Source organism: Lactuca saligna, chromosome 8 (genome assembly GCF_052625555.1).
Source record: "Lactuca saligna cultivar CGN05327 chromosome 8, ASM5262555v1, whole genome shotgun sequence".
In the NCBI taxonomy this organism is placed as follows: Eukaryota; Viridiplantae; Streptophyta; class Magnoliopsida; order Asterales; family Asteraceae; genus Lactuca; species Lactuca saligna.
In genome coordinates this window covers 39,328,102-39,347,575 of record NC_136424.1, presented here as the reverse complement: position 1 = coordinate 39,347,575, position 19,474 = coordinate 39,328,102, and the positions used below count along the sequence as shown (strand labels likewise).

The 19,474-nt window shown below is 32.2% G+C and overlaps 1 protein-coding gene across 1 annotated transcript; it reads left to right on the top strand.

Annotated features, from left to right (window-relative positions):
• Positions 1-16,628: 16,628 nt before the first annotated feature.
• Positions 16,629-17,233, top strand: LOC145009569 (uncharacterized). Its single transcript, XM_078968243.1, has 2 exons — positions 16,629-16,923; positions 17,142-17,233. The coding sequence occupies exons 1-2, from the start codon at positions 16,629-16,631 to the stop codon at positions 17,231-17,233; spliced, it is 387 nt and encodes a 128-aa protein (XP_078824369.1).
• The last annotated feature ends 2,241 nt before the right edge of the window (positions 17,234-19,474 follow it).

Below are 19,474 nucleotides of genomic sequence, written 5' to 3'. Positions count from 1 at the left end.
TCGTGATAAAATCCATGAAGTGATTCCAATGAGCGCGGGTTGAATCCAATACTCAGAACTTATGAGCACTCATGAGTGTTGTAGCCCTTTGTCCAACATCTTAGACCTCTACAAGCCAACCCATGACAGTCTTAATTCATATCTACTTCCAACATATGACCGACTGTGGATGGTTTGAATAACTTAGTCATTCCGGAAGAATAACCTAGTTTATTCGGGAAGTCAAAACATGCAAAGTGAAACACAATAATAATTGAATCCAATATGGTCTCAGAACTTATGAATATAAATAAAACACTTTTTATTTATCACCATATGATTACACACTATTTATTGTATATTGTTTCAGCTATCAACATTATTCTTGAATTTAAAACAATAGTTGTCCCATGCTCCAAGCATGTACACTATGTTTTCTAAACACTAGTCATGCCATACACCAAGTATGCATACTATGTTTGTCTATGATCTTTACTTTGTGAACTAGATCAATTGAACATAATCTTCAATGATTCTCTTTTCACACTCCCAAATCCTTATGCATCGATCCTCTTGTAATGATTATGCACAAAGTCAGAAAGACTTAACAACAATCATTACAAAGCATTCCAAAGGAGATCAAGTCCTTGGAACCATCCTTCTTGCATTAAGTTTCCTTAATCTTACAAAGATTGAAAATTCTAACTTTGAAACATTTCCAGATTCCATTTCGACTATCACTTCTGAACAAGAGTTGCCTCCTTACAGATTATGTCAATATGGTCCTTCTAGAATTATCACTATACTTCCAATTGTCCTTGAGAAACCAGTCTTTGGTAAACCTTAGATTGTCCTCGACAATTGTTTAATCCTTTTAGTCATATCCAGTTCTAAACCTTTTCCCTTCTTAATGCCCTAGGCATTTGGAAATTTTTAGAAAGGATGAATATAGCACATGTAATCGATCCTATATCCGAAGCATATGGGACACGATTCATGATGTCTCACATAAAGACTAAACCAGTCTTTTGCTATAACATTTCCATTTCAATTTGCCAAGTTCTCATAATTCAGATTATGAAAAGGGATGCCGTAATCATAATCGAATTTAAGAACGCAAATAATGGACCCATATACAGAATTTCCTTATGTTGAGCCATTCCAACATGAAATTCATATATATCCTTGACTAAATGATTAAAACCTCACGATCTAAGCTTATAGATTTGAGATGAAGTATAATTTCCTCTCCCTTAATTATAGCAAAACAACTTTTTCCCAATTGAAACCTTTTGTTTTCTATAATTAACATTGCTAGCTTGCAATACTTATCGTAATTATCATGCTCCCACTAACATGATGATTATTAGCATAATACTTATGCTCCCACTAGCTTTGACATATACTCAGAAAGCTCGACTTCTAGAAATCAATACTTTATTGACTTTCTTACCAAAGTTCAGATTTCTGATACTAGATTGTTTTGATAAGACTTTATCAAAAACATACACCTTCCCTTAGATAGCTTATGGGTGTGTCAAAACAATTTTAAGAACTATGAAAAGGGATGCCGTAATCATAGTCTTGATCGTTTTGACCTTTGCCATTTCTCACAAGTCCAAGTTAGTGTGCCGGTAAACCACACACGCTCCACTAACGACTTTGAGAATGCAAATATCACAATTGCTATCTAACTAAAATCTACTTAGTCAAAGTGTTTCCTCACCATCATTTTCATGAATCGGAGAGAAACCTTATGACACTTAGATTTAATGGTGTATGTGTTCTTATCCATGTGAATTGTCATAACCATAGTCACAAGACAAGGATAATGACAAATCCAAACTCATATGGACTCAACTCAATCTTAATTTTTTTGCCACCTGGCAGCTCAAGGGCCTACCATTGCTTCCAAGTTGTTGTGCAACCAATTGAGAACTCTAAGAACTCATATGCAAAGCCAACTTTAATTGGAATGGGCACATAATATGTCAACACGATAGGTTATAAACCTCAAGTCGTGTGCTAGTGAAGAACTTTAGGTTTTATTCTTGATTAGTTCTTGAGAATTTCAAGACCTTTAAGACTCCCACTGTCCTCTTGACCTATAAGACTTCCTTGTCAAACATCCAAGAGATAGTGCGGATTCTAATCAAGACAAACACTTCACACAATTGGCCTTAGTTGGTCTTTGTTTTATCCAAAACATCACAACTTACCAATTTCAAATGTACAAGAGTAGAAAACTTTTACTCTTACATTTGATAAGTGTTTTAAACCTTCTCTAAGACATGTCACTCAAATTACAATCTTGGAGTATGACTCTAAGACTTGTATTGGAACGAAGTATGACTCATCTTCTTGATTTAACCATTTCAACAATTCAAGATCCCTTCTTCTTAGTCACAAGAATGAACTAAGACTTCCTTAGAGAACTAATTTTGATATGGTTTCTTAATCATTAAGATGATCACAAAACTGATACTAAAGTACTCTCCCATCTTTTCAGATTTGAGAAACTTTTATCCTTCTGCCTAATTTGATTCTTCTTATCCGCTCTGCCATGCATTGGAATCTTTTCCAATGTCTCAGAGTTACACTTAAGCTTGTAAGTATAATCATATTTACTGAGCTTTAGTAAACTATGACGAATAGCCTTACATCTTTTGTGGTGGACTTAATCAGTGCACATGACTATGTGCTCGATCCCTTAGTCCATTACTTGACTCACACATCCATGTGAACAAGTAATTAGTCTTAATTTTTCCAATACTTGAAAGTTCTCATTCATCATGCTATACAACTTGCATGATTCCAAGTCCCGGTCCAATTGAGACTTTGGATGATGAGAATGTTTCCTTTATTTGATAAATTTAGACATTACCACAAATGAAAGAATCAATTTCATACTTCCACTCTTGCTATTAATGGAATCATATAAGCAACAATTTTTCCTCAAATGCCATTGTAAGGATATTTTAAAATAAATAAAATCAAAAATTTTCTTTTATTTTAAAACTATGCGGAAAATTTATCCTTACAATCCATATGAAAACTTGTTGTTATCTATTCCTAAGCAATATCTCATAACTCCTAAGAAGTAGCTCAAGAATCCGTTTTTCAAACTACGCGATAGAAATCCATCTATGCGATCAGATTCAACATATTCTTTCTTTAAGTTCCTTTACTTTTCTTTGATTCTTAAAACATTACCATGTGACCCAGTCACATCATGTATCAGGAATCTCAGAATAGAAACTTAACAGAGTTAGATTAGTGGACTTTTACCTGAAGTAGAGTCAATCTTATTGACTTTAACATCCTTAGGTAAATTAGGCAGCTTCGCAACTAATGACCCTTTCTTTGGCAATATAAACATATGGACCGTTTGATAATGGTACATGGGACTATCACAGACTTAGCTTTTCTCTTTACCATTTGTTCAACCGAGTTGACTATGGCCGATCCCTTTCCATTGGGAAGAGAATGCTTTTTCTGGATTTCCTGTGTCACTATTGTCAATGTCCATAAAGTTTCAGGAAGTTGATCTTAGCAAATAGATAAGATCATTAAGGGTCTTGTCATAGTCTGTTTCATAGGTGTTCCAAAAGAACTCACTATGTGACTTAGAAAGTAGTTGAGCCACTAACTTTCTCAAGACTTTGACACCCAACTCTCCCGGCTTGTCAATATGTGACTACATCTCCAAGATGTGATCACACCTAGACCTTGCCTTGCCAATAGGGCTTGAGTGACTTTAAACTTTTCAAGAACTTGTGGGTTAGGGAGAATAATTGGAGGAGGAGAAAGAAGTATGATATCCATGGGACATCATCTTCATTAGGAAAGCTTGTTTCAAGATATTTGGGAAGATCATAAATGTCTAAACCAGACATCTTTTTGGGAGATATTCAAGATAGTTGATTTTAAAGTCCTTAATATGACACCCAATATGAAATATTAAGGCTAGGACCCAACAGACTATTTTATAACTTAGAAGAGGTATGCCGTAATCCAAGCTATAAAACAATTTGAAGGTAGGTGAATGACGATTCACCAATTTCCACCAAGATAAACGAAATGTATTATTAGGTTTTAATTGGTTTTGAAACTCCTAGATCTTTTGAGATTCATTGAACTGTTCAATGGCATGTTTCAATCTCGAGTGTGCCCTTCAGGTTTTGTGACTGGGATGCCGAGGATCACAAAACAAGGTGTGAAGTAACCATGCAAATTACTTGGTACCCTTAAGTGTTTACCCCTCAATCGATGTGCCGGTTAACCACACACGCTCCATCGATACTATGATAAACATTAAGTTACCCTTTGCCTACCTTGTTAAATACGAGTTAGTGTGCCGGTTAACCACACACGCTCCACTAACCGACTTAAACAAAGTGCAAAGTGTAATTTCATGGATTAGCACCTTCTTCACATTTTCCTAAGTAACTAAGATTGGGTATTATTTAGAGTTTAGTTACTTAGTATTTATCATTAATACTTTTAATGAAGGGAGAATTATAGTCCTATCAAACCCGTTCGGCTAACGACCCTCCACCAGTCAAGCAAGCGGTGGGTGAGAGTGGACACCCATTAAGTTGCCATTTTATAGGCAACAACCTTATACCCACCTTATAGACCGGCTTCGTGAATGAGGCGTACTAGCGGTAAGACCGACTTTACTCTTATACATATATATATATTATTGACTTATAATATTATAACGTATAAGGGTTGAATTTTAACTTTTAAAATTCTAAGGGCTAACTTGGAATTAAAGTATTCATAAGAGAAAACTTTACAAATTCCAAAACTTGAGGGCAAGTTTTGAAACTATTCAAAACTAATTAATTCCATAACTTATGTATTTAAAGTAGTTTTAATCCAAAAACTCTTCAAGTTCCATAACTTGTGGACAAATTATGGAAGACTTTAAACTAATAAAGAATTAACCTTTTTCTTTATTTTATAACTTATGGAATTAATTAAGGTTACATATTTTATTTATTTATTTATTAATGAAGTGACTCTTGAACCTCCATAACTTAAGGACAAGACTCTTCATCTTTTGTAACCATTGCCAACTTTTATGAGTTTTTATGAAACTTAAATGTGACTTTTCATATAACTTGAGGATAAGTTACAAAAACACATTTTAGAATCAACTCTTAGATTAATTTGGATTGAAAACAACTTTTTCACTCAACTTTTCTATTAATCTAAGCAACTCATATGAACAAGATAATTCAAATCAAACTTTTTCATGTAATTAGTCTAACCTTTAAACTAATACAAAACATGAATCTATTGACAATTATCTTTGAAAATGGATTAGCATGAACATTACCACATTAAAAACAAGTTTATAAGTTCAAAACAACTTAGGGTAATGTTCCTAGTCCATTTCTAGCCAAAAACCTCGAAGATATGCTGTCTGGGGTCCAACTCGTCGAGTGCATGAACACAACTCGGCGAGTTGGATGCATTTTGCCTTGGACTCGTCGAGTCCCTTCATGGACTCGGCGAGTCAGCTGGGCTGACAGCATCAAAACTCGATTTTTCAGCTTCTATTGCAGGTATAACAAGAAAACAAGCCTAGGCTCTGATACCACTGTTGGGTTTTGAGCATTCTAACACTCCTAAGTGTACATGCAACCCTAAATTCCTTGGATCTATGTTTTCTCTATTATACATGCAAATATGAATATCCAAGGTATTATCCTAATCTAGCATACAAAATAATGGATATAACAAGATAGAATACATACCTCTTTGATAGTGCTTGTCTTCATGAAGCTTGAGTGCCTAGTGCCCCAAGTGTGACACCTCAAATGGTTCACACAAAACCATAAGCACTTGGAATAACTTAGAGAGAAATTAGAACACTTCATGAAATCGTCTAGCCCTCATACACACACATAGTGTTAGTCACGATTTCTTGAGCCATGGGTTTCTTTTATATGGTGGCTATTAGGGTTACACCATGTAACTCATGACTTTACCCATTCCTTATGCTCCATGGATTTTAACCTCCATGGAGTATCCATGGGTCACCCCATGGACTTAGTCCAACATAAGGAATCTTGGATCACAAGCCCACATATATAAGAATGAATGATTTACACAATCAACCCATATATTTAATTAGTCTTCTTTTGATCACTTAATTAATTCTAGATTAATTCTTGATCAATACTAATTAAATAATCTCATTATTCTTATTATTAATATACTAGAACTTATAATATATTAATAACCGTAAGTGTCTTATTTCTCTCATTATAGTCTATCCAAGTGCATGATGCCATGCAACCCAAATGGACCATGCCGGGTCGGGTCAAGTCTTACCAATTATAGTTATGGACTTAGACATTAATCCAACAATTTTGAGGATCGTGATGAGTTGAGGAAGGGAGAGGCAATCCTAAGATGATATTCAACAAGCTGATAAGCTGAGAGTCTTGTGGTATGAGTTGGGTTTGGTGAAATGAGTCTAGATATGAGGTATAAAGATAATGGTGGAAGATCGTCATGATATGTTACGAAGGGAACATATGTGATGAGAGGAGTGTCGTCATAGGGTTTTATTTCCTTCACTTCACCTTTGTAAGTGGCATGGTATTTGAGGATGATTTGGTGAAGGATAGAGTCATCAAGTGAAATTTCAGGGGGTTCAAAGACTTGGTATTCAACTTGTTGTCTTTTTCTTTTCTTGTCTTTCCTTTTCTTAGGTTTTGATGGTTGAGAAGAATCTTGATTAATAGGAAGTGAGGTTTCAATTTGATTTATGATTTGTTGCGTTTCAGAAGGTTGTGCTTCTGGAGTTAGGAGTGTAGGTTGAACTGACTCAGAAGTGCATGACTTCTTGGATGCTTGCGATGAAGAAGATTCAAAGTGTTTTCTTTTGGAGCATTGTTCAATAGTTATTTTGGGTGGAGATGTTGAGATGAAATATTTATATTTCAAAAGCACATGGTTATCTTTAGGTAAAAGATTCAACATTTGTCTTGGAACACGAGTGCGGAGAGGAGCATTGGCAAGATGATCAATGGATACGATCCTGAGGGGATTATACTTAATCTATTGGAGGTTGGTGTAAGATAATAGATTGTTTCATTCATAAATAGTGAGGTTAAACCTCATATAAATAGGGTTACATAAGAGACCTAAACCCTAAAGGGCTTGGGCCTAAACCATAATCACTAACATCCCCCTGCAGTTTGATCGGGAGGGAACGATTAAACTGGAAAAACAAAAACATAAAACATAACATAAATGAAGACAACGGCAACGACGGTGGCTGAGCTCTAACGATGACGTCTAACAACTGCGTGTCGGAGAAGCAGATAGAATAAGTGACGGCCACCAACAGTTCCTTTGTATAAGAAGAGAGAAGCGGCGGTGACGGTAATGATCATGAAACCAGTGACAGGGATACGAAGAAAGGCAACGAGAAAGAAAGAGGGCTCGAGTTGCGGCGGACGGAGCCAATTCCGACGAGATCGGCGGTTGTAGTGTTGATAGAGAAAGAAACGACTGCAGATCAGAGGTTGCCCGACAGAGAAGGTGCCATCGGAGATAGGCAACCGTAACATCCGAAGGGGATGAATCGGAAAAGAGATGTTATAAGTGGCCAGCCAGGGAGGAGGCGAAAGGAGATGAGGCGGTAGAAGAAGCCGATGAAAGGGCTCTGGTTTGGTACCATCCGACTATTTTATTATTTAGGTGGAGAAGAGTAGAAACGGAAAAATAAGGAACATAATGACGGCACCTCCGACGATTATTAGAGAAGGTCGTTGTAGGTGGATGGCGCCGGCTACGGGTTGTGGTCAGAGGTAAAGTTTAATCTAGAGCTCTAATACCATGTAATAGATTGTTTCATTGATAAATAGTGAGGTTAAACCTCATATAAATAGGGTTACATAAGAGACCTAAGCCCTAAAGGGCTTGAGCCTAAACCCTAATCACTAAAAGTTGGTAACAAAAGGTTGTGTTGTTTGTAACCTGCTTCAATTATAATTGCCCACCATCGATGAAACCTTATTTGAGAACTACCCGTGACTACTGTCGAGTGAAAGGCAGACCAAAATAATACTCCAAGATTAACATCTTTGTTTCTAAAGATGTTATAGATGACTTGCCAAGCGTTGTCGGAAACGGTTGTTCTTGACGCGTAACTTCCAATCAGACTCCTAGAGACCAACTGATAAAGATAATTCCAAGTCAAGTCGAAATGAGATCTGATTTTAGTCTCCTCAGGGGCTCCAAATTTGGTGATCAATCTTTTAATTTGCTCTTCAGATGCGGTGACATAAGACTCCTTTTTTTAATGTTTAATACATCCATCAAATATTCTCGTGTAATCCCAAGGGATATATCTTTGTTGAGATAGACAGAGATGGAATTCTCCAGACGTACAGCTGAAATGTAAACTGAGGCTAATAATTTTTCAAATATCAGGGGGTCTATTGTGAGAGCATGATGAAGGGGATGATGTTTCACGATCTCTGAGATGATAGCAGTTTGCACACTCTTTAGTCTCTAACTTTGCCTTTAAGTTGTCACTGACTATGCTACACTCTGAAGGATTTAGAAAATGCTCCAAAGGGGTAAGCTCGGCAAGACGACTTGTAACACAGATTTCTTCGGCCATAGTTCTATAAAAAAATGTAACCAACGAAATTTTGTAATTTTAAAGGGAATTTGCATGGGAGCAAGGAAAATTTGGTGACTTGCACGGGAAAATGAGTATTTAATTAGTTTTGAGTTGGTTTGTAATTATGCTTTTCGTGAAAATAACAAATGAAAGATTACTTTAAAAACCTTGGTTAATTAGTTTAGGGATTTCTTTTTTAACTCCAAAATGACTTTTTGAAAAAAAAACAATTTATTGACTTGCCACTTTCAAAATGAGTTTAAAAAAAAAATTGTTTGGATTAGTTTTTATGGTATAAAAAATCAATAAGCCAATTAGTTAAAAAAAAATATTTGACTATTTAGATTATACATGTAAAATAACTAAATATGAGAAATATGAGAAGGAAAATCACTATGATAAATATTGTTTAGACTATACATGTAAAATAAGGGGTGTTTGGGATTGCATAATTAAAATAACTTACACTTATTTGTAAAATTGCTTATTAACTTGTTTCATGTCAAAATGATTTTTTTTTAAATAAAAGAGTTGTTTTGATTAACTTATATGATAACAAATAAGTTGTTTTTTAGTGTTTTGTAATATATATATATATATATATATATATATATATATATATATATATATATATATATATATATATATTTGGTTTTTATTTATCTTTACATTAAATAATATCTCTGACAAAAATTAGTATCAAAACCTTAAAAAATTATATCTTTTTGCAAGTCCATGATTATTGGTACAAGAAATCTAACATAATTGATATTATTTGAGATCTTGTTTCCTCAAGAAATGTAAGGATACTATGTTTTTATTCGGTTTATCAACTAAAATTTATCTAAAGATTAATAGGAAAAAATAAAAGAATGTAAGTGACAGTTGTTTACTTGTTATAATTTTCTGGATCATACATATTAGCAAATGTTTTTGTATTCTAAGTATTGTTTTTTATTTTGATAGTATATATATATATATATATATATATATATATATATATATATATATATATATATATATATATATATATATATATATATATATATATATTTGGTTAATGCGAAAATGAAAATAATTTGCGAAAACAAGAAAACAAGAAAAAAAAATATGAGATTTTACCACCTCAACCTTATATTTTGGATAATAATCCATCCAAACTTTGAATTAGATGATGATAATCGATTACACATGAGAAATTATTTAATATTAGCAAAATATGAGTTTTGACATTTTTATTATGAAAACATAAATTTAAAAGTGGTTAAGAACATGAAAAAAATAGTTGATAAAATCATCTTTAAATCTATATTATCATAAAACAATCCAATATAAACTTATTATCATTAATTTATTGCTAATAAATTTAATTTTTATAGTATGTGTGTTTGATTTTTATAAGATAAAATCTGTTTTCGCAGGATATTTATGTTTTCGCATGAATCTACTTATATATATATATATATATATATATATATATATATATATATATATATATATATATATATATATTCATGTAGGGTCTGAAGTAATAATTATATTCATGTAGGGTCTGAAGTTTGATAATATATATATATATATATATATATATATATATATATATATATATATATATATATATATATATAATATCACTAATAAAATGTATTTATTGTAATAATATTATTTTTTAAGATGTTTAAACCACTAATCTAATATTAGAACTAATCATTAATAAAATAACTAACATACCTCCTCTAATAAACAAAACCTTTAATGTGTCATGTGTCCCCTTTCTACATTGCTAACCTGTTCCGTGTCATTTTCTCAATATAATCATAATTCTAAAATTAAATAAAATTTAAAATATTGCATAATTGCATAAATGTAGATAAAATCCCGATTATTTTTTCTACTTTCTCATTTTCGGATTCATATAAATTCAAAATTCAAATTAAAATTCCATGTGTTTTTGGAAACAATAACTATTTACGTTCAATTTCATTGACTACAAATCTTATCTTTTTTAAACTCTTTTCAAAATTTAAATAAATCCCAAAAAATCAGGAATTTCAAAATAAATTCTCACTCTATTTATATCGTGCTTTGTCGTCTTCAACATCCATTCTCATTATCAATTTTTATTCTGCTTTCTTATCATCAATATTACGATTTTTGCATAGTCTCGACATAACAAATCTGGTTAGTTCATCTTCATAACTCAAATTTTATAACCTTTTTGTGAAAATACATTAATATCAATGCAGTTCTGTTTGCTAAAAACATCTGTTGTGAAATCATCATTCCTTATTTCTATTTTGATGTTATTTGAAGTGTAAGTGATCATCATCAAGTTCTTCCAATCCATTCATTATAAAGTTGGAATATGATGAGGTTATAACGACATATATGAACTTGGCTAAACATATTTGGCTATTAGTTTACCAAAATTCATAATTTTAGAAAAATATTACTTTATTTTGTACAAAATGTAAAGTTTCATAATATAGAGAACATGTAGTACTGATAAGCCCCAAACTTTATTGATTTATATCTGGAGGGCAAAATGGGCAAATGGGTGACATTTCCCAGGGGTATTTTAGTCTTTAATTGATTTTTTTTTGTTTTCTGTCATGTCTAACAAATAACTCCTTTATCTTTACAACATTTTATGGTACTTTATCTAATCAATCCTAACATAAAGTAAATTTTTTTTAGTGAAATCGATTATTTTTACCTTTTTGGTAATTTTGGTGTTTTTTACTTTTTTTTGCATATAATAGCATCCTACTTTGTTTTTTGTTTTTTCAGTTTTGGTACAGGGAAAAAATGTTACTGATGATGTCCATGTTTTAAATAAATTTAAAGAAATGGTTCCTGGTTAGTTAAATAAATATAAAAAATGATCATTTTAGAGGTTTGGTCCATTTGTTAGATTTGAAAATTTTTATTCCTTTTTAATTAATATTTGGAAAAAATGAAAATGTAAAGTGTAATTCCTTATTTTTGGAGGGCAAAATGGGCAAATGGGTGACATTTTCCCGGTTGCGGTCGACAGAAAATGGTCCCAGGGGTATTTTAGTCTTTAGTTGACTTTTTTTTGTTTTCTATCATGTCTAACAAATAACTCCTTTATCTTTACAACATTTTAGGTAATTTATCTAATCAATCCTAACATAATGTAAAAGTTTTTTTTAGTGAAATCGATTATTTTTACCTTTTTGGTCATTTTGGTGATTTTTACCTTTTTTTTCATATAATAGCATCCTACTTGTGTGTGTGTGTGTGTGTTTTTTTTTCCAGTTTTGATAAAGAGAGTGAATAGGTTTATATAGAGTGAAGACACATGAAGAGATTTACTCGTTTGATCAACCCATAACTTCTTCTTTATCTATAGACATCAATGGATGGCAAAATTACAATCTCTTTTTCTTCTTTTTCAACTCTCCACCTTCTTTGACTTACATATGGACCATTTACGTTTACACATGGACCCTTACTGTATATGTTGTATCAAAAACAAAATAAAAAAGGATGAACAAATTGAAACCTAATTAATTCGGGATAAGTAGTTGAAGGGTATTTCGAGAATTTACTTAAAATTATCAAACCAAAATGTAAAGTTTCATAGGATAGAGCCCCAGACTTTATTGATTCATAGCTGGAGGGCAAAATGGGTAAATGGGTGATATTTTTCTGGTTGTGTTGGATAGAAAATGTTCCCAAGGGTATTTTACTCTTTAATTGACTTTTTTTTTTTCTATCATGTCTAACAAATAATTGCTTTTCTTCCAACTTTTTTTGACATACTTGAATTGCACACTCTTTAAAAGTACATTGCTATTTCAGCTAGCTTTCAAAATAAAATAAATGGTCCCTATATAAATAAATATGTGTGTTTTGACCTATATGTATATGATTGTGTATGTCTAGGTGTCAATTTTGTTCAATAAAAGAGATTGAAGCTATAAAAATCAAATAAATGAAAGTGCATTGCTATTTGATGCACATATTGCCTTTTATGATTGGGTGTGTTTATGTGTATGTATATGAACGTATGTAATAGAACCAAAAGTAGGATTCATCTTCTGTGATCGAACCCAAGAAAGTTAAAACAACTTAACACTTCTAGAATCAAAACACCAACATAGAATTCAATCTTTTCTTGCGGCATGTTGCCCTCTTTGGGATTTTTTGGGTTTCGATATAAGAGAAAGGTTTCCAGATTTTAGAGAGATTTTTTAGTTGGAATTATCAACAAGTTTCGATCCGCAAACCCTTTATTTATATGGCAAGATTAGGGTTATTATATAATAATCTTATATAATATATTTTTTTTTAGTATTTATCTATAAGAAAAGTAATTATATAAAAGATTTGACTTCAAATCTTTACTTAAAGCCCCCGATAATCTACAAGTTTCCATTAATTAATTATGAATTACTTTATTAACAAACTATATCTTTATAATTCTCTTGTGTCATTAATTGCTTATTTCTGTTATTGTGTGTAATGTAAAAAGACATTGTCGTTAATGGTAATATTATCACGCGATTGTTTAAGAAAAAAAACTCTTCAAACCACTTTTAGTTATGACGTGCAACACATGCGTAATACTTTGCATCTTGCAACTGTTTTCTTTAAAGACTTTTGACTAAAAAAACTATACGCCTGCTCTGTACCATACAACATTGACCTTACCTCTTTCAACCACTTCTAAACCTACAAAAAAAAAGACGTATACTAAAAAAGAAAACAACTCCATCCTTTTTCCTTCCCACATTGATCGTCGTCCTTCTCCCTTGAGTGTTTTTATCTTATTGTTTGAACAAAATCTTGTTTTCCCTTGTGTGATTGTTCTAAATGTGAAATTATGTTCTTCCACTCTTGATTTTTCCTTATCTGAGCGTTCTACAAATCATATGTGTTCATGCAACCCTATAACTTTGAATCTAGGTTTTTACTAGTTGAACATGCAAACTTGAATACAAAAGAGAAACCCTAATATGCATCTATAAAAATGAAATTAACCTAGATATAAGGTTTAGATATATACCTCAATTGTTAAGTAGTAATATTAATTAATCCTTGATGATCATGAACTCTTGAGAGCAAGTGCCTTAAATGTAACACCTCTAATGGCTTACAAACACTTTATGCAAAAGGATTAAAGGAGAAAGGAGGGAGTAGCCTAAGAATTTTGGCTCTTCTAGGGTTAGAAGCAAGTGGCCGACAATCCAAGGGGTGAGGCTCCTTTTATACTTGAGGTTGCTTAGGGGTCGTTTGATATGACATCTAACTGGGTCCAAAGCGGGACTGGGTCCAAAAAATACAAATTGGCATGTTTGATAAGGATAGGAATGGGACCAACATGTGGACTCGGTCCAATAAAAACCTAGGACTCGGTCCTTGCTTTCAACTAGATGGACCGAGAAAAATAGAACCCAAAAAAAAAACACTGCTGCCCTACATATTGTTACGAGGTTTTGATTTCTTCTTTTCCCTGTTAACCTCCTATCGACGAAGCCATAAGCTTTTCCCTTATCGATCAAAAGCATTGTAGCGGTCATCATCCACAACAGTAGCCTCGGTGATCAATAGCAACGCATCAATAGGTTTGTTTTTTTTTTTTTTATCGTTGTTTTTCTGTGTTCATAGTCAGGGGCATAACTGTCCATATCTTGATAAATTTTTCTGCATGTAATTTCTGTCAATACCCCATAATCAGGGGCAAATTTGTCCATTAATTTTTGCGGTGTTTTATCTCCTTGAGCTGGCAATGATGTAACTCGCAGCCATGAATTCTTGAAGTTTGAATGTCAAGTTTGCATGAATTCTAGAAGCTGTGTGAATGTCATATTTTTTATATCATTTAGTAGTGAAAATCTGGCATTTAGAACTATGGATTCTATTTTAAACATGACTACTCAGCTTTTGATTGAACAATCATGTTTCTTTTTCTTGTTGTTTATGTTTGGCTGTTTTTTAATATGTTACCCAACTCTATGTCAAAACACTTTATTCACAGATTGCTTTTGCCTAGTTTCCTCTTTGTTTCATATCATAAAAGGAAACCACTTCATGCATAAAGCTTAAATTACATAAATGCATCTTATATCTTAAGAGCCGAATGATTTCATGTAAGCAACTGTGTACAATGCACAACAATATTGTAAAGCTTTAGCAAAATTATAAAATTGATAATTAGAAAAAAAAAAATCATATTTATGATATTTTCATATTCTTTGAAAAAATTCTCCTTTATAAAAAATAACAAGACAATAATTTACTTCTTAAATTTTTATACTAAAAAACTAAATGTGTATATGTATATATATATATTTGTATATATGTGTGCAAAATTGTGTGTATATTGGTGTATATATTTGTGTAACGTCTTTTTGTATATGTACATATATTTGTGTTTATGTGTGCAAATATGTGTATATATTTGCATAACCTGTTTATCATTTATTCCTTAGACATGACAGAAAAGAGAAATAGAGCTAGTTGGTCTTCGGATTTTGTGAACAAAACCTTTCTTAATGCATGTATCGAAGAACTAACAAGTAACGGTAGGGAGGGTAGTGGTCTCAAAGGTACCTCATGGAATACAATAGCTTAAAAACTAAAAAAAGAACATGACTTTGTTGTTGAGAAAAAACAAATGAAATATCGTTATGACTACTTGAAAAACAAGTATTCAGTTTGGTTGAAATTAAAAAATAAAACTGGGAATCTCTATAATCATGTTACAAATACGTTTCAAATGACGGATGAGAGTGGAAAGCGGAGACAAAGGTAATCTTTTAATTTAAAACACATTATTATTTTTTCAAAAGTTTAATAATAAAATCATTTTTTTCAAACAATCGAACAAGATGGTTGAGAAATTAAGAAATGCACCCCTCCTTTACCCTGATATATGCGGCCAGTTGTTTGACGATGCAACCTCGACCAGTGCTGCTAGTTGGGGACCATCTTCGACACTCCCTCATCCTGCAGAAGTCTTTACTACACAAGATTATGATGATATTGAGATGGTAGATACTCCACTTCAAATGGATATCCCAGCCTCAGCTTCAACAGTACCCCCACCTACAAGTGCATCACATGCAAGTGGAGATTTATCTGCTCGGTCTAAAAATAAAAGAGGAAAACGAAATGCACCCACGGACACACTAGATGATGACATAAGAGAGGTTGGCAAGGAAATTATGAAGGCGGCTCAGGCGTTCGCGCAAACTAATAATCTTGAAAAGGAGATGGATGAATGTATTGAAAAATTGAAAGGCTTGGAGTGGGGAAATTATGATCCGAAGTACATCACTGCACTTATGTTGTTCGCTGAAAATCCTGGTAACAGGAAAATTTGGTTACGCCTCGAGTCTTCGACTTGTGAGTTGTGGGTGAAAAGTGCGGGAAAGAATTTTGGATTACTTGGTTGACTTTAGTATGAGTTTAGGATGTTTTTATCTTTATGCTTTATGGATTTATATTATGGTACATGGTATGGATTTTTATGTGTAGGGTTGTTATGTGTTATGTTTAGGATTTTAAGTTTAGGTTGTTTATGTGTTATGTTTAGGATTGTTAATTGGTATTGACTTTTTTGTTATGGATTTTTATGTTATGGATTTTTATTTTATGGAGTTATATACCATCCATTTTAATGTTATTGATTAATTTTATGGTTTATGTTATAAAACTTATGTGATTTGTATTAACATGTAACAGGTTGCATATGGATAAGGAATGTGAGTTTTTAGGTTTCCTTATTCTCTCATGCTATTGGTTGATGTTGGTTCGAAAAAGAAAAAAAATAATTGAAAGAATAAAAGCTAACGAATCGGAAGAAACTGGGCATGCATATACACAATATTTGATACACGGAGATCCTATACAATGTTTTGATATGATATGTCTTTCACTAGATGCATTTGTATTATTATGCAATCATTTTACTCATAGAAATTGATTGCAACATAGTAGGACAATAAGCGTTGAAGAGAAGATGGCTATATTTTTACATGTTATAGGACATAATGAACGTTTTCGAGCTGTTAAAGAAAGATTTCACCACTCCATACAAACGATTCATCAATGTTTTCATGAAGTGCTAAAAGCAATGATGTGCTTTGCAAGAGAAATTATTGTACCAACATCTTCTAATACAACAAGAAATACCTCAGAACGTTATAGACGGCTAAAAAACATATTTCCTGGAGCATTAGGTGCACTAGATGGAACACTTGTACATGCAGTTGTGCCCGTTGATGAACAAAATCGCTATAGGGGAAGAGGAAAAGGTGAATGTTAACAAAATGTAATCGGAATTTGTGATTTTGATATGATATTCACCTTTGTATGGGCTGGATGGGAGGGCATAACACACGATTCTAAAGTTTTGAAAGAAGTTGCATTTAATCCAACTTCTGGATTTCCATTCCCTCCATCAGGTTTGTCATTTTCCTATAAATTTTATTATCTATATTATTTATATGATTAATTTGTCACCCATCTACAGATAAATATTACCTTTGTGATGCCGCATACACCAACACCCGTGGATTTATGGCTCCTTACCGTAATACTAGGTACTGGTTAGCTGATTTTTGAAGAAACAGAGCTTTAACTAAGGAAGAAAGGTTCAATCATGCTCATGCACAACTTAGAAATTTCATTGAACGTGCTTATGGTGTATTGAAGGCGAGATTTCCAATTTTAAAACGTATGGCTCCTTATCCTTTTCCATTGCAAAGAGACATAGTCATTGTCTGTGTCGCGGTCCTTAATTTTATAAAGAAATACGATATTGAAGATGACCTATTTATGAACTTTGAACAAAACACTATGGTTACTCCTAATGTGGGAGGTGGAGGAAGTGAGGGCCAAAACATACAATGCATAGAATAGGGTTCGGAAGCTGTTGAGTATATGACTACGTTGCGTGACCAAATTGCTAATTAGTTACTTTCAAATGGTTCACGTTAAATGATATATTTATTATGTATGACAATTTGAATTTTGTATTAAAATTCATATTTGGATTTTTAATTATGTATGTTTAATTTGGATTTTATGTGATAATTTTTATTTGTATAATTATTTTATCCAACACAAAAGGACAACATAAGGATAATATGGTCATTTTAATCATTAAAGTACAATCCGTCAGATAAATAATCAAACAGCATAAATTCAGTCAGATGTGGACTCAGTCAGCATTTCTAACCCAGTCAGCTCCTAACTCAGTCAACCTAACCCAATCAACAACTATCAAACGACCCCTTAGTCCTAAAGCTAGGGTTTGTTGGTGGAAACCCTAATTTCCTGCTTAAGGCCTAAGCAGCCCATAAACTCTTCATCTAGAAGCCTTTGGACAAAAAATTATAGGGTTTCCCTATAATTTTTCGTCCACTCCTATCTAAGGAGTCCAAGAACCCTATTTCACAACTACCAATCAATTGCAAAACAGCCCCCTGTATTTTTAATTAATTCCTTTAATTCCAAAATTAATTCCAAATTAATTTCTGATTAAATATTAATTAAATAATCATGATTTCTAATCAACATATTATTTTCATAACATATTAATAAATCATTTATATCAATTTATTATTCCAAATAATAAATTCAATTTCTCTCTCCAAAAGTCATCCAGTCAAGTTGCTAGAATGAAGGCAACTGTCCTACTATTAACTTAAGAAAATATCAATTATAGTTATGAGATTAGACACCTAATTTAACATATTAGAGAGCAAGATATTGAGAAGACAACCTTTAGAACAAGATATGAAAACTATGAATTTCTTGTTATGTGCTTTGAATTAACAAATGCTCCAACAACTTTCATGGAGTTGATGCATCGAGTTTCCAAACCTTTTTTTAATATCAACGTACAATAGTTGATTTTTTTTTTTTTTTTTTTTTTTAATATTAAACGTACAACAAAGAGTCATTGAGAGAATGTTTTTGTATGCATTGACCATCTAAAGTTTAGATTGACCAAGTGTTTGGAACAAACTTTTATAAAACCTTACTGATTTTACTCGATTTATAAAAGGCATTTTTATATGACAAAAACATAAGCCGAGATTCTTAAAATAGGAGTCAAATTTGAAAATTCAAATCCCCCAACATTTATTCCATAAAAGCTCTCGTATTTTTTAACAGTAATTCCAAAATAATTATTTAATGGAGAGTGAGAGTATGTTAATAATCTTTCTAAATGTTGTTAGATGGTTAAAACAATTCAAGATATTTTTTTATCATAACTTGTGGACTGAGTCTTGCCTTCACCTCAATGGTTACACTTCATCTAACAATGACCCACTTATTGATGTAATTTATCTTCTATTGGAATATGAGCGTAATGATCTAAACATAAAATAGTGTCTCCAAAGACGTCACTTTAAACAATGGGTGAAATCACCAACTAAAAGTTGGAGGTGTACAGATGTTCTTCAAATTTTTAAATATCATCGTTATCATCTTGTAGGAGTATTCATCGGATGATCGGATAAACGGTTGGTATTGTTTATATTCATCAAAACACATGAGATTTGTGTGGGGCGCAATCACACCAATTTCATGAAAAAAAGAGACAATAATTATGTATCATGATATAATATATTTTCCGTAAAAAAATTTATCACTAAACAATATCTAGTAAATACATATGGAATAAGCTTAAAAAACATATTCTATCCCAAATCCCAACCTAACGAATTCAATTTATTATTAACTAGTTTATAACCGGTGGAAACCACGGTTACAAAATTAATTAAACTTTTATAGTATACAAATTCAAAATTATTAATCAATTGTTTTAAATAAATTATTAATTAAGAGATATTT

Excerpts from the sequence above, each read along its gene's own strand:
- LOC145009569 (XM_078968243.1), top strand. The coding sequence starts at position 16,629 with ATGGCTATATTTTTACATGTTATAGGACATAATGAACGTTTTCGAGCT. Across the intron at positions 16,924-17,141 it reads CTATAGGGGAAGAGGAAAAG|ATAAATATTACCTTTGTGAT; the intron begins GTGAATGTTAAC and ends ACCCATCTACAG.